At 40.5% G+C, this 19,041-nt stretch overlaps 1 protein-coding gene across 1 annotated transcript in view; it reads right to left on the reverse strand.

Moving 5' to 3' along the window:
- MYO5C (myosin VC) overlaps nucleotides 1–19,041 on the reverse strand; it is a 1,763,334-nt gene that overhangs the window by 989,809 nt on the left and 754,484 nt on the right. The window contains exon 13 of the mRNA XM_044078824.1: nucleotides 14,652–14,832. Within this exon, the coding sequence (XP_043934759.1) occupies nucleotides 14,652–14,832 (181 nt within the window). The remainder of the gene's footprint in view (nucleotides 1–14,651; nucleotides 14,833–19,041) is intronic.

Raw genomic sequence — 19,041 nt, forward strand, 5'->3', positions numbered from 1 at the left:
CAGAACCAAAAAGGTTCTTATTACCAAGAGGAGCATCCAAAAATTTAGCCTTAATATCATCAGGTACGGGATGGACACGAAGCCAAGTGTAACATTTTAAAACAGAAACAAAGGCAGCAGCCCTAGAGGAAGCATTAGTTGCATCATTAATCCTTTTAATAGAGTGGTGTGCTGCTTGAGAGGTAGAAACCAACGGGAAAGGGGCCGAGACCTTTCCCTCTGAATCAGGGAGGTCAGAGATTGCTTGAGACAGAGAGGCTAAAACTTACCTGGTTATATGAGTCTTGTACATAATACCCCAAAAAGCCAGAGTGGCAGCATTATATACGTTTTTGCCTAAATGTTTTAAAGTCCTACTATCCTTGTCTGAAGAATGTAGTTTAGTAGACAGCAAAAGTGTACATGGTGTGTCAGAAGAGACAGACACTACAGAAGGATCATCCGAAGGGCATTTATACAAGAACTTACAATCATCGGGCACCTTGTAAAATCTATTAGGTTTCTTAAGGGCTGGAGGTTGAGAGTCAGGGCCACAGAGGTGCTGAAAAGTTATCTGGAAGGGCAACCAAGGCAGGAGGCACAGCTGACAGCTTAGGAAACTCCATCTGGATGAATTCATAATACCTCTTTTGAATATCAGAAACCTGACAACAACCTCATTTGAAATATTCCATCATGTGAGAAACAGTATCCCCAAATGAGAGTTCCTCCAAGGGAGAGTCTGGACTGATAGAATCCTCCTCCTCAGATCCATAATCTGAGGGAGAAGGGATTTGAGAGGAGTATGCTAAAAATTCTTCCCCAAATCCAAATTCTCTTCAGATGGTTACTGCTTTCTAGGCCTCTTTAGGGGAGTAGAAGACCAAGGGGAAGCAAGCACAGAAACTCCTTGAGGTGGCTTTAAGGTCATTAAGGCATTAAACAATGCCTGGGTAAAACCCTACCATTCATGTTGTGGATCTTTAGCAGCAGGGGGAAATCTGTTCAGTTTTATGTTTTGTTTTCTTCTGGGGGAAGGCCAACCTAAAAACCTTAGGCAGTTCAGATCACTCAATCGCCATAATGAAAATGTCCTCCCAAATATGGATTTGTGGTATCCCCCTTGGTCCCTCAGAAATAATCAGCTGGGGTTCCTTCTCAGCATCTGGAGCAGACTTTAGCAGAGCCACCGAGGATGTGAGAGAAGTTGGATCCATGTCCATCTCCAGCAGGATCATGGCAGAAGAATTCAATACAACAAATTGGCAATACTCTGGGCTTTCACCAGCCTGAACAGAGATGTTTGGGAGACACATGACAACAGCAGAATCAGACCTGAGTTTTTTGGCCTTTTTCTTGGCAGATGCATGACCTTCAGAACAGGAAGATTCCATCAAGGCACCTTGAACTAACAATTTAAGACGCTAGTTCTGTATGTAGGGTGTTAGGGACAAATGCTTGGCAGATATGTATCCTATGTATGTATGGTCTTGAGAAGCACCCAAACAGAAAAGACACCACTCATGATGATCTTTAGGGGGGAATATGCCTCCCACACTGACATTTTCCCTTTCTGGATGACATGTAAATTCACAAAAAATAAAAGTAAAAATAGATAAGAAGAAAACTAATAGAGCATTTACCTGAAACACAGCTCAGCAGCCAGCAGAGGAGGAGGAGTGTTCAGACTGACGATCAATGATGGCATTCAGTCTGGCGGCAAAGAGGTTTTGAGGTATGTACATCTGTATGTCACCTTTACACCCTATGCTTTCAGTGGGAGCATATGAGTGACACTCAACATCTATAAAATCTAAAGTTTTGGTATACTGGTTGAACATTGGGCTACCCTTGGCATGGAATCCCTTTTTGTAAAAAATACTGCAACAATGACATGGAAGTACATCATCAGATTCTTCCTTATTTGTTCAAATATCACACACCTTCTATACTGTCCGATCATATGGCAAATGCATCTCATCTCAAAATGTCTGCAATGTAAGGAGGACTGCCCTCATTTCGCGCATGTTTATCTGCAGAAAGGCCTCCTCCAAAGTCCATAAACTCTGTACCATTTTGTCTGAGAACTACCTCCCACTCGAGGTCAGACACATCCATGATAACCACTGTGAGCAATACTGGTTTCATAACGGGAGATCTAAAGGAGAGGTTCCTTGGATTCATTCAGCAGGTGAGGCTCTGTTTGACTGTCTGAGATAATATGATCTTGTGGTGTGCAATGACTGAGAGTACTGGTCCCACTGCATTCAAACAGTCCACTGTAAAATTCTCAGACCGTGTAAACTGGTTTATCTGAGGGAGTCACCTCCCAAGCTGCTGGGGGGAGAGGGGTTATAGGATTCCTGTAAGATCTATTCTTCAGGGGGCTGAAGTCTGTGGGCCATGATTCCCTCTGCCTTATTATTTCCAAAATTTCACTGAAAGAAGTGTCCTTTGGAGTGGATTTTGGAGACACCTCCTCTCATCCAGATATGTATTTGAAGTGGAAGACTTCAAGGAGTTCAAATGCTTCCTCTTACACTTTCTCTTCCTTGTGTGGCTGCGATGGAAGTCCTCATCTTAGCTTCCTTAGAAAATGAGATCTCCAGATCCCACCAGTCTACACTTACAATTCTTCTGGTACAGAGGGAGTCTGGATGATGATCAAGTGGCACTTCAGGGTGAAGTCGGTGCTACTGATACAATCAGAATGAAAATGAAAGTTATGTACTCACCATAACAACAGCTCCATGTTGTCCTATGTTTATCTCTTTTAGCAGGTGGGTCTTGGATCCTACTCAGATCTGGTCTCAGCACTTCTGAATGCATGGATACAGGGCTCTGACTCTTCCCCTACCCATAATCCCTATCTTCCCCTTCTCGATATCCTCAGATCAAGTTTGCACAATGACTGTATGACAGCATTATTGACAACTATGAGAAAAAAATCATTGTATGCATTTGAAGAAGACAATCAACTGAGGTTGAGATTTGCAAACCTTCTCATTGTATCATCCGTTCTTCAAGGTAGCATAGGTGACAATTTGGAAAGGGGAAGGAAATAGGGATGGAAGTTGAAACAGACAAAACTAGGGCAACATTGATCTAACATTATGGTGAGTACATAACGTTCGTATCCGATGTTGTCCATTTTCATCTGAATCAACAGATGGGCCAGATTCCCTAGTTAAAAATTTCCTGGGAGGCATTAAGGAAGGATATTCTTGAGCACAACAGAGTCAAAGGAGGAGCATGATCTGGACTGTACATCCATTTTATAATGAGACATAAAGGTGTAAACAGCTGACAGTGTTGCAGCAGCATGAATTTCATCAATGGGCAGATTCTGTTGAAAAACTGTAAAGGCTGCCACTGACCTTGTTGATCTGTTTTATAATGGTTAACCCAAATTTTCATAAACAAAAAAAAAAATGCAATGTGACAGCTACACACAAAGAGTAACATTAGAGACACAGCACCCTAACTTGACTTTGAAAAGGCAACAAATAACTGATATGATTTTCTGAAAACCTTATCTCTGTAAAGATAAAACCTGAGTAGTCTGTGAATATCAAGCAAATATAATAAGTATTCTCCCTTGTTTGAGAATTTTGGGAAGAAAATTGGAAGATTTACTGAATGATTTACGTTAAACTTGGATGAAACCTTAGGAATGATTGAAAGGTTTGGTTTTTGGAAGACCCTATCTTCATGAAAAATCAGATGATGTGGCTTGCAAGAAAGCCTGTAATTCAAAGATTCTTCTGGCTGAAGTGACCATCACCAAAATATTGTTTTCCCTGTTAAGTACTTAAGCTCTACTAAAGTTGCTGGTTCAAAAGGGGATTGAGTAAAAGCTTGCAATATCACTGTAACAATATCCCATGATGGAACAGGATCTCTGATGATATCTGATAATTAAAATCCCCCTGAGGAAGGCTTTAGAACCTTTCAAGGAGACTATCAGTGTTTGACTATGGCTAACAAGAAAATTAGTAATCTATGCTAATTGAACTTTTACAGTGGAGAAACTGGAACTTTTATGAAACATTTCCAACAAAAAATCCAAAACTGAACAGACAGGAGCAAAGAAATGATCCAGCCAATCCCTTTTCTGTAGCCCAGGATGAAAACCTTTTCCATTTACTTTGGTAAACCTTCCTCGTTGTAGATTTTTGAGAAGCTGTTAGAATGTGAATTAATCTTTTTGAAAACCTAGCATCTCTAGCCATCATTAAAACTGAAGCAACCAAGTGGTCTGATTCAGGGTGTCTAAGTTCAGGAGAGGATAAGTGTACAGGTGAGACAGGAGGTTAAACCTGTCAGCCAGTGTGGACATAAAAGATGAGGCCAAAGAAATAGGAACCAAACTGTCAGGACCAATAAGAAGCATTGAGGATTACTTTTCCCCTGCACTTCCTGGCTTTCTGAATAAACCTTGTGATTAAAGAGAATGAGGAAAGGCATATAGGAGACCCAGGAACCAACTGTGGACCAGAGTCTCTCGATGACTGACCCTGAGGGGGAATGCAGGCAAAGTAACTGCTGCACTTGTTGCTGAGGTGAGATGCAAACAGATCACAGCAAGGTTGGCACCAGTGAGAGAAAATTTTGTTTGCCACTGACTGATTTGAGGGACCAGTCATGAGGCAGGAAAATGCCTCTCCTTAGTTTGTCTAATAGCATATTGGGACTTCCCCAGAATGTGTGCTGCCACAAGAAAACAATAGGAAGCATCGCCCATTGCCACACCCTCATGGCCTCCTGACATAGAAGATAAGATATGGTTCCTCCTTGTCTGTTGATGTACCAGACCACTGACATATCATCCGTCTGAATGGAGATCTCACCTTCTGGCAGAGAATCTTGAAGAGTCTGCAACTCTAATAGAACTGCTCTCATTTTCAGGATGTTGATGTGAAGATTTGCCTTTAATAAAGTCCAGATACCTTAAACAGTCTCCCCTTCAAAATACCCCTCCTCACCCTAAAAGGGAAGTGTCTATAATGGCCACAGCTGTAGAAAAGGAAAGTAAGAATGGGTGACCTTCATATAGTTCTGAGGCATTCAGCCACCAGCTGACATGACTCTTGCAGACGGCATTTGTGAGTGGATGCATGGAGACATTGGAAATCAAACTGAGGGTAGATATGTGGAAATCCACATTTTTGGTGCATTTAAAGGATGATGTCGCTGCAACCACTGAAGTGCAAGAGTCCACTGAATGACTCTCATATGAAAACAAAAGAAGGGAACCAGAGTGGTCGATAAGACCATAAGCCCTAAAAGCCTTAGAATCAATCTTGCTTGGGGACTGGAGTGTGACAATACCTGCCTGGCTACTTTTCTTAGAGATAGAATCCTGGAGAAAGGAAGAGCAGCTGTTTGTGATTGTGAGTCTAGGTTGTATCCTTTGAATTCCAGTGACTGACTGGGATTTACTTAGCTCTTCAGAATGCTGACTTTGATTCCCAGTTTGTGAATTAATTGGAGTAGAGAGTCCCTCCTTTGGAAGAGAAGTTTGTTGGAGCAGTAAAAAGCCAATTATCTGGTATGGAAAAACTTGGAATATTTGCAGCCCAAGACAAGCTGTTATTGCCATCTTTTGGTGAACACCCAGGTGCTGTGATGAGACCAAGGAGCAGAGCTCTGAACTGATAATGACTGACTCCCAACCAGAAACACAGGAACCTCCTGGACTGTGATAATAACCATCCTAGAGGTATACTGAGCACATGCAATAATCTTCTTGAGTAATGGTAGAATAGACTGAACTGTGACCATCAGGAATTTTATCTGTTTTTACAAATGTGTCTTAGGTCCTCTGTCTTTTTTTAGAACTAAATAAAATCTGCAGTAGACTCCAGATCATATCTCATCTGGTGGGACCAGTTGGATGGCGCTTTTGTCCAACAGCTTTTTTTACTTCTGCAGTGGTAGATTCCATCTGGTAGGGTGGCACTAGGGGAATTCTTTTTTCTCAAATTGTATGAATAAAGAAGGGAAATTGTATATCCTCTGGTGATTATCCTCAGCACCCATGTGTCTGACATGACATGATGGCCTGTGAGGTTTGAAGCTGCAGGGATAAGCAACCCCCCCCCCCCCGAATGCCTCCAGAGTGCACCAATCAGACAAACCTTAACGGGTGCTGGGAGGATTTCTCTGAAAAGGGTCCACGAAATCATGGATTTTGCAGATCACCTCTGCCCCTTGCCAACATCAAATGAACCCCTCCCTTTTGCCGTGCAATAGTTTTTCTTAGGAAGCATCCTGGTTAAGACCCTGAGACTTTCTGAACCACATATCTTCTTACTACTTCATTGACTCCTGGAAAAGTTCATTTGAGGAGTCGAGAAGCAGATTCCTATGGTAGATAGGGTCTTACTTTCTCACGTTTGGTTATCATGTTCGTAACCTTTGGTCCAAAAAGAGTAGAAGCATCAAAAGGGACATTAAGGAAGGACATCTTGAAGCCTTTCGCAAATTCACAAAATCACATCTAGGTGTGTCAACGAATGGATATGCCAGTGCCTGTGACATCAGTAGCATTTGTGAACAGATGCATGGAGATGTTAGAAATTGAATTGAGGGTAGACAGTAGGGAATCCATATTTTTTGGATGCCTGCTCATAAAAGACCTGAGCGAGAGAATTGGTAAGCTACTTGTTCAATTCTGTCTGGAAAAGTGTAACATGAGCCAGGTAGTTCTAAGAGAAAAAGTTGCTAACACAAAAGTCCATTTTCCAATTCTGTCTAGTGCCCTAGTTTCATAGTTAGAGGGATGAACGGACCTTCTCTCTTCACAGATTTCCTTTCTTGTGGCTGCTTTGACCATAGCATCTACCAAGAAACCTTTACTCTGGTGTGCCCCTTTATTAGAGCTACTGAGATCTTGGTGGGTTTCTTTGGTATGAGCTCCATTGTGTCAGATTCCTTACAGGGTCTCTGAGCCACCAAAACAATGATGGCATCAGGAGGAGGGAGTCCCCCAGGTGGTAGAGGAGCTAGCTTTGAAAACCTCCAGGAATATGGATTTTTCTGGGGAACGTGCATAGTTGGACCAACCCCCCCCCCTTCATCAATTTGAAGATTTCACCAAAAGTGATGTCTGGAAGGGGGATCTAGGGGGAAACTTTGCCTTCATCCAAAGCTGTATCCTCTGTCAGATATTCAGGAGATAAATGTATATGCTTTCTTTTGCAAGTCTATTTTCTAGGGATCCAAGGTTGTCAGAGCTGAATTGGAATGGGAGCTCAAAGTGAGTACTTCTTCAAGACTTTTGGAAGCTGACTAGTTCTGTCGATGCAGAGGAGCAAATGGCAACGCAGAATAAGCAAAAGGTCTGGCTGGATCAGAACATGATGGATGCATCCCTCCTCTAGAGATGAGAAGCCTCTGAATAGCGTTGAATGCTAAGCCAAAATGGGCATCATAGAAAACTCTTGTGAAGCATAGACTGAAAGAATTCCACTTGCACTGACACGGACAGAATCTGAAGCAGACACTGGAACCAAGCTATTGAGAGCTAAAGCTCCCAGAGGGAGAGAATTATCTGAGAGTTAAGCTGATACATCTTTTACGACCCAGATTCTAACACCTCAGCTAAAATTCCCCTTATGATCCAAAACAGTCGTAGTTCAGAGGGGATGGGGTAGAGTCAGAGTGGCAGGTCTGTCAATGATGAAGTAGAAGCTCCGAGTATGTTCACATCCAGGTAATGTGGATCCAAAGACTGGATCAATGCAGAGCCAGTGAGGTGAGGGATTTGGGGACTTTTTCTTGGGTCAGTCTGAGCAGACAATACCAGGATGACACCACGCTGAATCTGCTGACAAAGTCATCTCTGTATCATCTGATCGACATCTGCTTTAGTAAGACTCCTCAAAGTGCAGGTGGATTTCACTGAAGATGCTACCAAGGATACTCTCAAAGGTCTTCTCTCCCGTAATAGTGGAGAATGTAGCCTTGCACTGACAAGGTCTGGAAAAAAGTGATGTCAGTGGAGGCAATCGGAACAGACCTATCTTGAAATCCAATAGTTTTGATATCTTCGGTGCCAGACGTGGAAGAACTGTCAGGTCAGGGGACTGTTTTGAGAGACCTTTCAATACGCTTTTCAGGAGTCTTGCTTTCCTGGGATTTTTCCTTGTCCTTGAAAGGAGTCTTGTCAACCACTGAAGATGAAGGAGAGGTGAAGATGCCGATCTCTGCTGAGGATGTAAAACTTTTAATATCAATTTATCTTTGTGGCTTTGCAAGGCATTATGGCCAAAAGAAGTACATGCTTCAGAGTTACTGTACAAAAGTGCCCCCCCCCCCCCCCCCCCCAGAAAATAAACACACAAGGTATGGGAATGCTGTGGGGGGATTTTATGGCTGCACTTGGAGCATTTTTAAATCTCTTATCAGACATCTCTACTATCTAAGAAAGGGTAAGCACTCTGTTTAAAGAAAACTAAGAAGTTAGTTAACGACTGCATGAAAATAGAAGGACCTAAGCACAATGTTCAATCATAGTCTCACATCAGGCTTTGTGCCCACTGAATGGCACACAGCAATAGTTATCCCACTCCACAAAGTGGGAGCCACCACTGATCCTGGGAACTATTGCCCTATTAGTCTGACGAGCCTAGTCTGCAAGGCCATGATACGTATCAGCATGGAACTCATAAACAAAGACATTGGTAACCTCCAAACTCTGGACACCACCCAGTTCGGGTTTGTGAAAGGCAGATTATGCCTTCTGAACCTGATCGACTTCTTTGAGGCAGTCACCAAAGCCGTAGACAAGGGTAAGGTGGTTCACAGCCTATCTTGAACTCGCCAAAGCTTTCAACACCATCTCCCATTCTGGAATTATAGCTAAACTCACTAAACTAGGTATAAATCCCTAAGTCACAGGATGGGTTGCAAACTGGCTCACTGACAGAACTCACATTGTAGAAGTTGCAGAGTCAAAAATCTGACTTCAAACCAGTGACAAGTGGAGTACCACAGGGTTCAGTCCTGGGATCTCTCCTGTTTGGTATCTACTTCTCTGAAGTACAGGCTAACACAGAAGGCCTCTGGCTAATGAAGTTCACAGATGACTGCAAACTAGGAGCCATAGTTGAGTCCCCAAATGATGTGGACATCCTACAGAAGGGCCTCATTGAGACAGATGTCTGTGTCAGAGGCATGGCCTCAAGCTCAGTGCCAAAAAGTGCACTGTCATCCCCTTTGGTAAAAACTTTGTACCCATGAACTACCACATAAACGGCAATCTAATTAATGCTGAATGTGTGATAAGAGACCTTGGGACCCAGGTGGACAGTAGTCTCTCCTTTGATAATCATATTGCTACAGTAGTCAGGAAATCCTACTATGTGGCACACCTCATCACAAAAGGGTTCTCATCCAGGAAAAAAGAGGTCATTGTTCCCCTCTACTCAGCACTCATTAGACCCTTTATAGAGTACAATGCCCCTTTTGGAATGTACCTCATAAGACATCTGCAGCAGCTGGAAAGGCCATAGAAGTACCTCACAAAGAGGATTACTGAACTCAAACAGATGCCCTACACTGACCCCCTCAGAAAACTCGAGCTTTACTCTGTAGCATATCGCCTACTCTGAAGAGATCTCTGCCTAACATATAAAGCTATGTTAAACTTAGAGCTGTTGGACATGCTACACCTAAAGAAATCCCAATCTCTCCGAGCTTCACGTTCTAGGGACCTAAATATGTCACCACAATAAACAGAACATGCTGGATGGATAGATTCCTGTCCCAGAGACTTTCTATAGTCTGGAACAAGTTACCCATCTATGTCAAGCAAAGTTCCTCATTAGCACTCTTCAAGAAAAATCTTGATAAGTGTTTCAGAAATAGGAAATACACCCCGGAGATCACTTCTGTGGCTCTGCTTGACAGGAGCACAGGAAATTAACTTTCTTGGGTGGTGTAAGCCAGCCAATCTTGTTGGCTAGGCTTACTTAGGCCCTAGGGCCGATAGCCTAATACCTACCTATGAACCTATGACAATTTTTTTTGTTTTTTTTTTAATGACTACAAAAAACAAAGGTTGAGCCTGAAAGGACTTAAAAGCTAAAGGGAGAAATGACAATTAGATGGACATGGAAAGATACAGCTAATGGGTAAAATTCTGCAGGGCTTATCTCAAATATAGAAGAAGATCAGAACCTTGGAAAACTCATGACTGTTTGAACAGGTGGCAACCGAGATCTGAGGATATCATGGAGGGGAAGAGAGGTATTATGGGAAGATGAAGAGTCAGAGCCTAGATCCACGCATTCAGAAGAGCTGAGACTGGATTAAAGTCATATCTGAGACCCATCTGTTGAATTAAGGTAATATGACAACATTGAATCAGTTAATAGTAGCTCCCTTCTGCATTGAGGGGTCTAGCAAAGTGCACGGGAACTGGTGCTGATACGGGCAGGTTCACACCAACCAGTGGCACATTGGACTCCACAGTCAATGCAAAACCAGGGATCTTTGGTCCCAAAGCACTGAACACCAAATGGTCCAACACTGAGAATGGCACTGAAGCCATTAGGATGAGCCCTCTTGGTGCCAAAGACTCTGTGTTGACTCCTAAGCAAATAGTAACTACCAGAGCAGAAGGATATGACATGGATGTTACTGGTGTTGAATCCAATGGTATGGGAGATGCAAGTCTATTTGCATTAAGGAACCTGGAACAGCAGTTGGTGCAGAGTCCATTGATGTTGCTGTTGTGACCAAAATGGGCCTGGAGGAGGAATGGTAGGAACAGTGGTAGATGACATCTAGACCTATGGTGGGAGTTGTTGGGACCAATAAGACGCCATATTGAAGCTTAGCCTTGAAAAAAAAAACAATACTATGTACTCTCAATCATCTTGCTTTGGGCTCCTGAGGGATTTATGAGACTGGACTAAAACAACAGAATGATGTTTGTATGAAATTAGCTTGTAGAGTTCTCTCTCACAGAAGAAAAACACCCAGTGAATCATCTCAGCGTAGTCCTCCGTAGCACCTCAGGACTCCTGTAAGTGAGAGGAGTAAGGTTTTATAAAGGTGGTCAGGCTGCGCATTTCTCTGCAAGAAGGGGGAGAAACCCTAGGTATTTTGGCTAAAGCTAATTTCTCTAATTCAAGGATATAACTGGTATGGTAGCCAGGAAAAGCTGGCTCTATTTGAAGAGATTATTTTACATATGACAAAACCAGAATGGGACATTACAGTGTTGTGGAGCATTTTAAGACAGTTTCACATCTTCTCAGGATACAAAATTAATGAAGCTAAAACAAAGGCAATAGCTTTAAATTATGTACTCACACACAAATTGGTCCAACAATATCCATATTTATGGGGACATGATAAAATTAAGTATTTAGGAGTATGGATTAGAAATGACTCTGTTGTGGCAGCTAAGGATATGTGGAAAGAAACGAAGCAGAAGATAATAGAAAAACTGAGAAACTGGAAGCTTTGTTATATGGATACTAACATACAAGCCATTAAAATGTTTTAGTCCCTTTAGTCTTATACACAGGTCAGGCATATTTTTATCAACCGGAGGAGAAGTTGTGGATAGCAATTAAAAAAGAGTTAAAGGATTTTATCTGGGAAGGGAAAACAGCAAGGGTCAAGTGGGATAAGATGATTCTACCAATAGAGCAAGGCTGACTAGGATTACCTAATTTGAAGGGGTATTTTAGAACTACACAGTTAAGACTCTTGTACATAGCACAAGCAGGAAACTATAACTCAAAGTGGAAAGGAATGATGCTAACCAAGGGAGAAAGCTCAAGAAATAAGGAGAGATTGGGATTTTGGATGCAGACTCTTAAGGAGCACGACCAAAACCATACAGAGTATTATAGTCATAAGATAGCAGGGAGTATTCTAAGAACCAAACCAGCATGAGACTGGAGAAAAGAGATTTTGCCAATAGGGATGACTGTGGTCAGGGATACAGATAACAGACAAGAGGAGGGTGGAATTTACTGGAGAAAACTGGCAAAGGAACCAAGGTACTGGGAGAAAATAACTAGAAAGGGAAAGGTATTAGAATGGGAAGAGGCCAAGAATTTATTTTGACTGCGAGTTAGAGATTGCCTTCCCTATCAAGGATTGATATCAGAATATAGGCAAAGAGAAAGACACAGGGGGCTCCTAAATGAAAGACCAACACTGGAATAATTAGTAAAGCATATAAAATACTGCATGATAATTATAAGAATCAATCAGAGGAGCTTAGGAAGGATTGGGAGGAAAGATTAGATAAGCAATTTCTCAATATATGTATATCTCCCAAATATGCAACAAAGTTTACAAGATTTAGGATCTTTGCCTGGAAGTGTTTATAGAGGTATGCTTATACCCCAAGTAGACTCCAAATAATTTTTACTCAGGTGGATAGCAAATGTTGGAGGTGTGATAGGCACGAAAGAGGTAGTTGGGACACATTTTTTGGGAGTGTAGCAAACTGTCAGACTACAGGGAATCCCTGTGTACCACTATGTCGGAGATCCTGGGTGAGTAGACTGGACTGACTGGGGAGATGATTTTTTTGAGTTATGCTACAGACTCGGAATTGCCTAGACATAGTAAACCCTTGCTGAGTCTAATTATAGTGGCTGCCAAAAAAGGAATTACTAGAAAATGGAAATCAAAGTCTAGACCAACTTTACTAGAAGTAGTGAATATATTAACAGAGATAAAACAACTGGAATTGGGATCTTTAGAAAAGGGAAGGAGCAAACCATATAGGAAAAATGGGAATTGTGGGGACAAAATATATCGAGTATGAACAAGGTTTAAAAGTCAGGATTTGAATGAGCCATATATATTGCTTAACTGACAATGACTGGATGGTTTATAAGTGATGTATAATGTTTGCAACTACAGTTGTTTCAATGGTGTCTGTGATGTAAACTGTTTGCAACTAAAGTGCTATAATTTTGTATTTTTTTTTCATTTATATAAGTGTAAGATTGCCTTTGTCATGTGAAAATTTAATAAAGATGTTCGTAAAAAAAAGCTAATTTCTCTAAAATGGGCTGCTCCTTGCCCTTATTATTCTCCTTCCCTTTGTCTTGCATAGGCTTAGAAGGGGATCCAGTCAGTGCTGAGTCATTAGGCAGAATGTCCTTCACTATGAGCTTCTTCCGGTGCTCTGCAAGAGTCCTAGAAATAAAATTTTCACAAACAGAGCAATCGCTTGTCATATGGAATACCCCTAGACAGACCAGGCACAAATTGTGTGGGTCAAGGAGGGGGGCGAGGGGATCTTATGTTCACAAGTTTCACACTTTTGAAAACTTAGCTTGCTTCCTTATCCATATGCTAACTGCCAGCAAACCACAAGTAATCAACCATTAGACACCAATGGTACTCTCTCTTAAGGAAGACAAATAAAAATACCAGACTTGTCCTACAATTACTGAAGATTCTGCCAGGAAAGTTAGTCAAAGGTTTATATCGAAAGTTAGTCCAACAGCCCAAACTATGACTGGGTAAGGAAGGGGATGAGAAAAAGAACAGTGAGGAAGGAAAAAGGAATACAAAGTCCAGAAAATCACTAAACAAGGCAAATACTCAAAAATGATACCAATGCAATGCAAATGACAAGAGAAAGTTTAACTTAGAAGTGCAGTAAAGCACTAAACACACTCCTTGATCGCTGAAACTGAGTGGAGATGTTGTTGTCTTAATGGCAGCACCAAGATCTGGAAAAGGTAGCAGGAGTTGGGGGGATTATGGAGGAGCTCAAATTGTAAGTAATTTGTTGCTATTACTAGAGGGAACTAAAGACCCTAGTCCTGCTGTTCTAGTACCTGAGAAATCAAAGCCCAGAAAGACACAACAGAGCCATTTGTCTGAGCATTATTAAATCCCACTGTTTATGTTTTCTGGGTATGTTTGAATGCCTAACTACTCACCATCTCAGAATGTTCTGCAAAAAATCTACTTCTTCATACTACCTCATTATCTTACTACCCCATTTCTTTTTAATGAGTTGTATGCTTTCCGTAGCATTAACGTTGTATTGAAAAAAGATGACCTACTTATCACATTGCCAGCCTTCTCCTTTTTAACAGTATAAGAATGTTTCTGTCATTATGAGGTGTTCAGTTTTCTGTTTCAACAAATGCATAGAGCACTTTTATTTTCTCTTTGCAGCACTTATGGGATATATAAAAAATGTTTCAGGGTATCAATGTACAACCCTGCCTCTCAACTGTCCAGATTTTCACTGAATGTCTATAAAATTGTCTCATACTTTTGGTCTGATCCTCATAAAAATTGTAGTTTTCTGGCCAATCAGTGAGGATTGTAGTCTCTAAATAATGATATACATTCAATTTTCAGACTTCATATCCTTCAGAAAATGCATGCTAATACAAATCCTGTTATTCTAGCATCTTTAAGGTTCATAAGAGCAATATTTAAGCTCTGTCCCTATTTTTCGGCCTTTGTCCCCCCATTATTTTAGGCTTTGTCAAGATTTTTTGCTCAATGTGGTTGAAAAGACAGCTGAATAAAAAAGGTCTCCCCATGTTTCTTTCTGCCTCATCAAATCTGATTAATGTGAAAGTCACTGATTAAGTACAGATGAAATATTACTAATGCATACATCTATTAAATGCATTGTAGATATAAAACTGCTTATAAACTACCTTTGCTTGTTTGCTTAGCTCTTCAACTTCTCTTTTAAAACCATCATTGACCTGAGCTCCATTTTGCACGTCTTGTTTAAGCTGTTTATTCTCTTCTTTTAAAGATCGGATTTCCTCTCTCATGGCTTTGATCTTTGCTTCATAATCTTCCCTCTGGAAATGCAGACTGTTTTCAAGTGCTCTGCAAAAACAGAAACAGAAAAATAATTGGTGTTCCAAGTTATTATCACTTCACCTCAACAACTTGCAAAGCAGAAAATAGATTTTTAGAAAGTCTGTACATACCCCTTTGATCAACAAAGATCAATGCTCATAAATCCTCTTTTTCAAAGACCTTTCTGTCTTACTGACATAAAAGGCAGAACAAGTGACACACCTAACAATATACACTAAGCCACTGGTATTATAATTTTCATAAAATAAAATAATACGGCACTTATGTGAATTATCCAAGATTATCTCATTTCCTTCAAAATAAATTCACAGTCATAAACACACACTGAAAAAGAGGATTTATGAGCAATGTTATAATATTCATAAAGGTAATACTATTTAAAAGAAGTTAAAGACTGCATGGAAATAGAAATAGAAATTGTAGAAATTTAAAAAAAAATGTTCTGGAATTTTAAAGGTGATACCTCAAGACCCCACAGCAGATGTCTGGGAGGCAAAACTAGAATACAGAGGACTCCACTGGCAGTTAAAATTAAATGCATCAGTGTTTCCAGAAATTAATGATTCAATTTAAATTTTCCCAGTTTTATAGTAAGACTACTAAACTTTTAACAGATACTTAACATTTCCTTTCGGTATTGATTATTTTTATTTTATATTTTTAAAATATAATATTTTTATTAATTATAATGTAGCCACAATAGTGTTCGAGGTAATCGAGGTAAGTTTTTTTACCTTTGGTTTTCCATATTTTGAACAATTCTATTTTCCATGCCTTCCAGCTTTTTATTCTCACACATAATTTATTGCATCAGGATATTTTTTTTTTTGTATTAGGACACCTTTTGTAGGTACGTTCTAATATAGGGTACTCATTTAGTCGCTTTAAATGTGCTCATAACCTAAAGCATTTGATAGTTTTTTAAGGAATTTAGTAGGGTTTATACACTAGATTATTTTACACAATTTATATTTATTCACATATAGCACATTAAAATTTCATCTTACATAAGGATTTTAAAGTCTTGTTTTAATTTATATCTATATTGTTTTTTTATGCTTGCAACACTTTTCCATCAAGTGTACTTGCTCATTTTATGAAATGGTTCATTATGTATGAGTATTATTATACTCCCTACTATGTCTGTCTTTGCTGTCTTTGTTGCTATACTCCTTACTGTGGCTAACTTGCTCACAACTCAACTGTATAAAGCAAATAATGCAGCCCCTACTAACAATCCATTATGTAATGCCTCAACTTAAAACAGTAAAAGATGTGTTCAGTCTATGTAAATATGTTAAATCTTAAACTTCAATGCTATGTTACTAGTCCGTTTTACGCTTGGTACTATCTATGTAAATTTGCATTAAGCTTGAATGGTATGTTACTAGTCAATGTTAACTTTGGTACTATCTATGTAAATTTGAATACTTCTGTATACACCTTATATTTTGCTTAAAATTTAATTGTGGAGCTTTTCTCCCCGGGCGTCTGCTGAAAATAGACATGCGTCCAGTCGGATTTTCCCAGTCAACAAATGTAAAATAAATAAATAAAATAAATACAATTATGTGTAAGAATGGTGTTGCATCACCTTATTTATTCGTGCTTTAATTTTCTATATTCAATTTTTGTGCATGGCTACTTATGTTATTCATTTTCAAATCCTTTAATATTGCTTGATTGGCAGTTTTAATCATGTGACAGCTCAACTTAGGTATATAGGTTTTAGCAGGTTACAGGCATTACTTTTTGTTCTGATGAAATTCTGAGGGTATTCGGGATGAAAGTACATAGGATAGGATTGTGCAACCTGTATAGCTCAGCTTATGTACCGTGTTCAATAAAGTGATTGTTTATATTTTGGATTGGGTCTTTGGGTTATTGTGACTAGGAGGTGCATATCATGATCAATGTGTGTGTTTGTTTGTGTTGCTTTATGCTTTACAGGAGTACTGGGTCAAAATATCATACATTACTTGCTTGAGTCAGATGTGCAATATGTCCAGTTTGGTGATGCAATCAAAAGAAAGGCATTCATACTGTGAGGAGCTTAATGTTAAAAGTAAGGTAAATGATGCAGAGACAGAAAACAAGAATAAAAGCTATGGAAACTATAACAGCAGGAAATACACCCAAGAATAAAGATTTAATTGCTGTGACATCAATGAACAATCATAGGAATACAATGGAAGGTAACACATAGCAGTAAAGGTGTGTGCTGTACAAAATACAAATGTCAAAACTCGATGGATACTCAAGAGTTTTGTTGTAGAGCAAAACAAAAATAGTCAATGGCAAAATGTATTTGTGAACATGTCTAAGCAAAAATGAGAAGTTATGTACCTACCATAACGTTCCATGTTAGTTGTCTTCTCTCGCCTTCTTTCTTGCTTGATGGGTTCGGAGCCGATCCTCGGCTCCGACTCGGCACTTTGCTAAGCTCGAGAGTCACTTTTACCAACTCGAGGCAGCCCCATATCCCATGATGCAAGGTGGTAAGTACCCAGATCTCGTTTGTTGTCTATAGGCAATAACACCTAGCATAAATAACTTCCAAAAGGAAGAAAGAAGGAGAGAAAAAAGCCTGAAGGATGGTTGGAGGACCAGCACTGTATGGTCTTCAGAAGCATACTTCCATGTAGAGAGAAAGGTCTGTCCAGGCCAGGGGGAAGGAGGGAGGGTCGCAAGAAAGAAGGCGAGAAGACAACTAACATGGAACGTTATGGTAGGTACATAACTTCTCAATGTTAAGTTGTCAATCTCGCCTTCATTCTTGCTTGATGGGACCGCGTCCCTAGCACCTCTATCCTGGGTGGCTCAATGGAACAGACTCTTGAGAACTGTAGAGCCAAAACTGGCTCTGTCCCTGGAGGCCAAATCCAATTTGTAATGGGAAACAAAGGTATGAGGAGTGGCCCAAGTGGCTGCTGCACAAATAGTGTCTAATGGAAGTCTAGCTTGAAAAGCTGTGGAAGTGGCTAAGCTTCTGGTTGAATGCGCTTTAGGTTTCGAGCACAGCTGTTTTCCCCTGAGCTGATAAATTTCAGAGATGACAGAAGAAAGCCATCTAGATAAGGTCACTTTTGAGACAGGAAGGCCTTTCTTGTTATCAGCATAAGAAACAAAGAGCTGATCGGATTTCCTGAATTGTTTTGTTCTGTCCAAATAATATCTGAGTTGGCGGTGAACATCAAGATAATGTAATTTTTGTTCCGATCTGTTTGAGTAGTTTGGGAAAAATACAGGAAGATCAATAGCCTGATTCAAATTAGTCTTTGAGGCGACCTTAGGCAAAAAGGTCGGATTAGTTCTCAATGATACTCTGTCTTTGTGGAAGACTAAATAGGGGGGGCGAACAGATAGCGCATGAAGTTCAGACACCCTCCTAGCCGGTGTAATAGCAACCAGGAATAAAGTTTTCCATGACAGAAATTTCAGGGAACATGAAACAGCTGGCTCGAAGGGAGGAAGAATCAAGGATGTCAGCACTAAATTTAGGTCCCATTGAGGAGGAGGACTCCTGATTGGAGGCTTCAGGAGAAAAATTCCTTTTAAGAAGGCTCTACAAAGCCTGTGGGACATAATGTTGTGATCTGCGAACCCGACATGAAAGTTCGAGATAGCAGCCAACTGAACTTTGACCGTGGAAGAAGAGGAGCCCGCGTGAAAGATTTCCGCTAAGAAATCCAAAACTGCTTGTACTGGAGCAGTAAAGGGATCAATATTTTTAGCTTTTGCCCAACAAGAAAAGCGTTTCCATTTTGTAGTATAAATCCTCCTAGTGGAGGACTTTAGGGAAGCTACTATGATGTCTCTAACAGGATTAGAGATCATAGGAAGCCTGGCTAAGGAAGGAAGTGGAGCAACCATGCTGTGAGGTTGAGAGAAAGGATAGACCGGTGCAGCTGACCCGATTGGTGAATCAGAAGATCTGGCACTGGGTCCAGATGCCACGGCTGCACCAAAAGGTGACGATGGAGGAACGGGAACCAAATTTGTCGAGGCCAATAAGGAGCAATGAGAATCATTTTGGCTCTCAAAACGGTGGCTTTCTGGATTACTTGTGGAATCAGCGGAAAGGGAGGAAAGGCATAAAGAAGTCCCTGGGGCCAATCCTGGGTCAGAGCGTCTCTGGGGGTATGGCCTGGCAGTGGGAAGAGAGAGAAGAAGTCTGGGCATTTGCTGTTTTGGGGAGTAGCAAAAAGATCGCAA

This window comes from Protopterus annectens, chromosome 7.part1 (assembly GCF_019279795.1).
Source record: "Protopterus annectens isolate FY-2018-M chromosome 7.part1, PAN1.0, whole genome shotgun sequence".
NCBI lineage: Eukaryota > Metazoa > Chordata > Ceratodontiformes > Protopteridae > Protopterus > Protopterus annectens.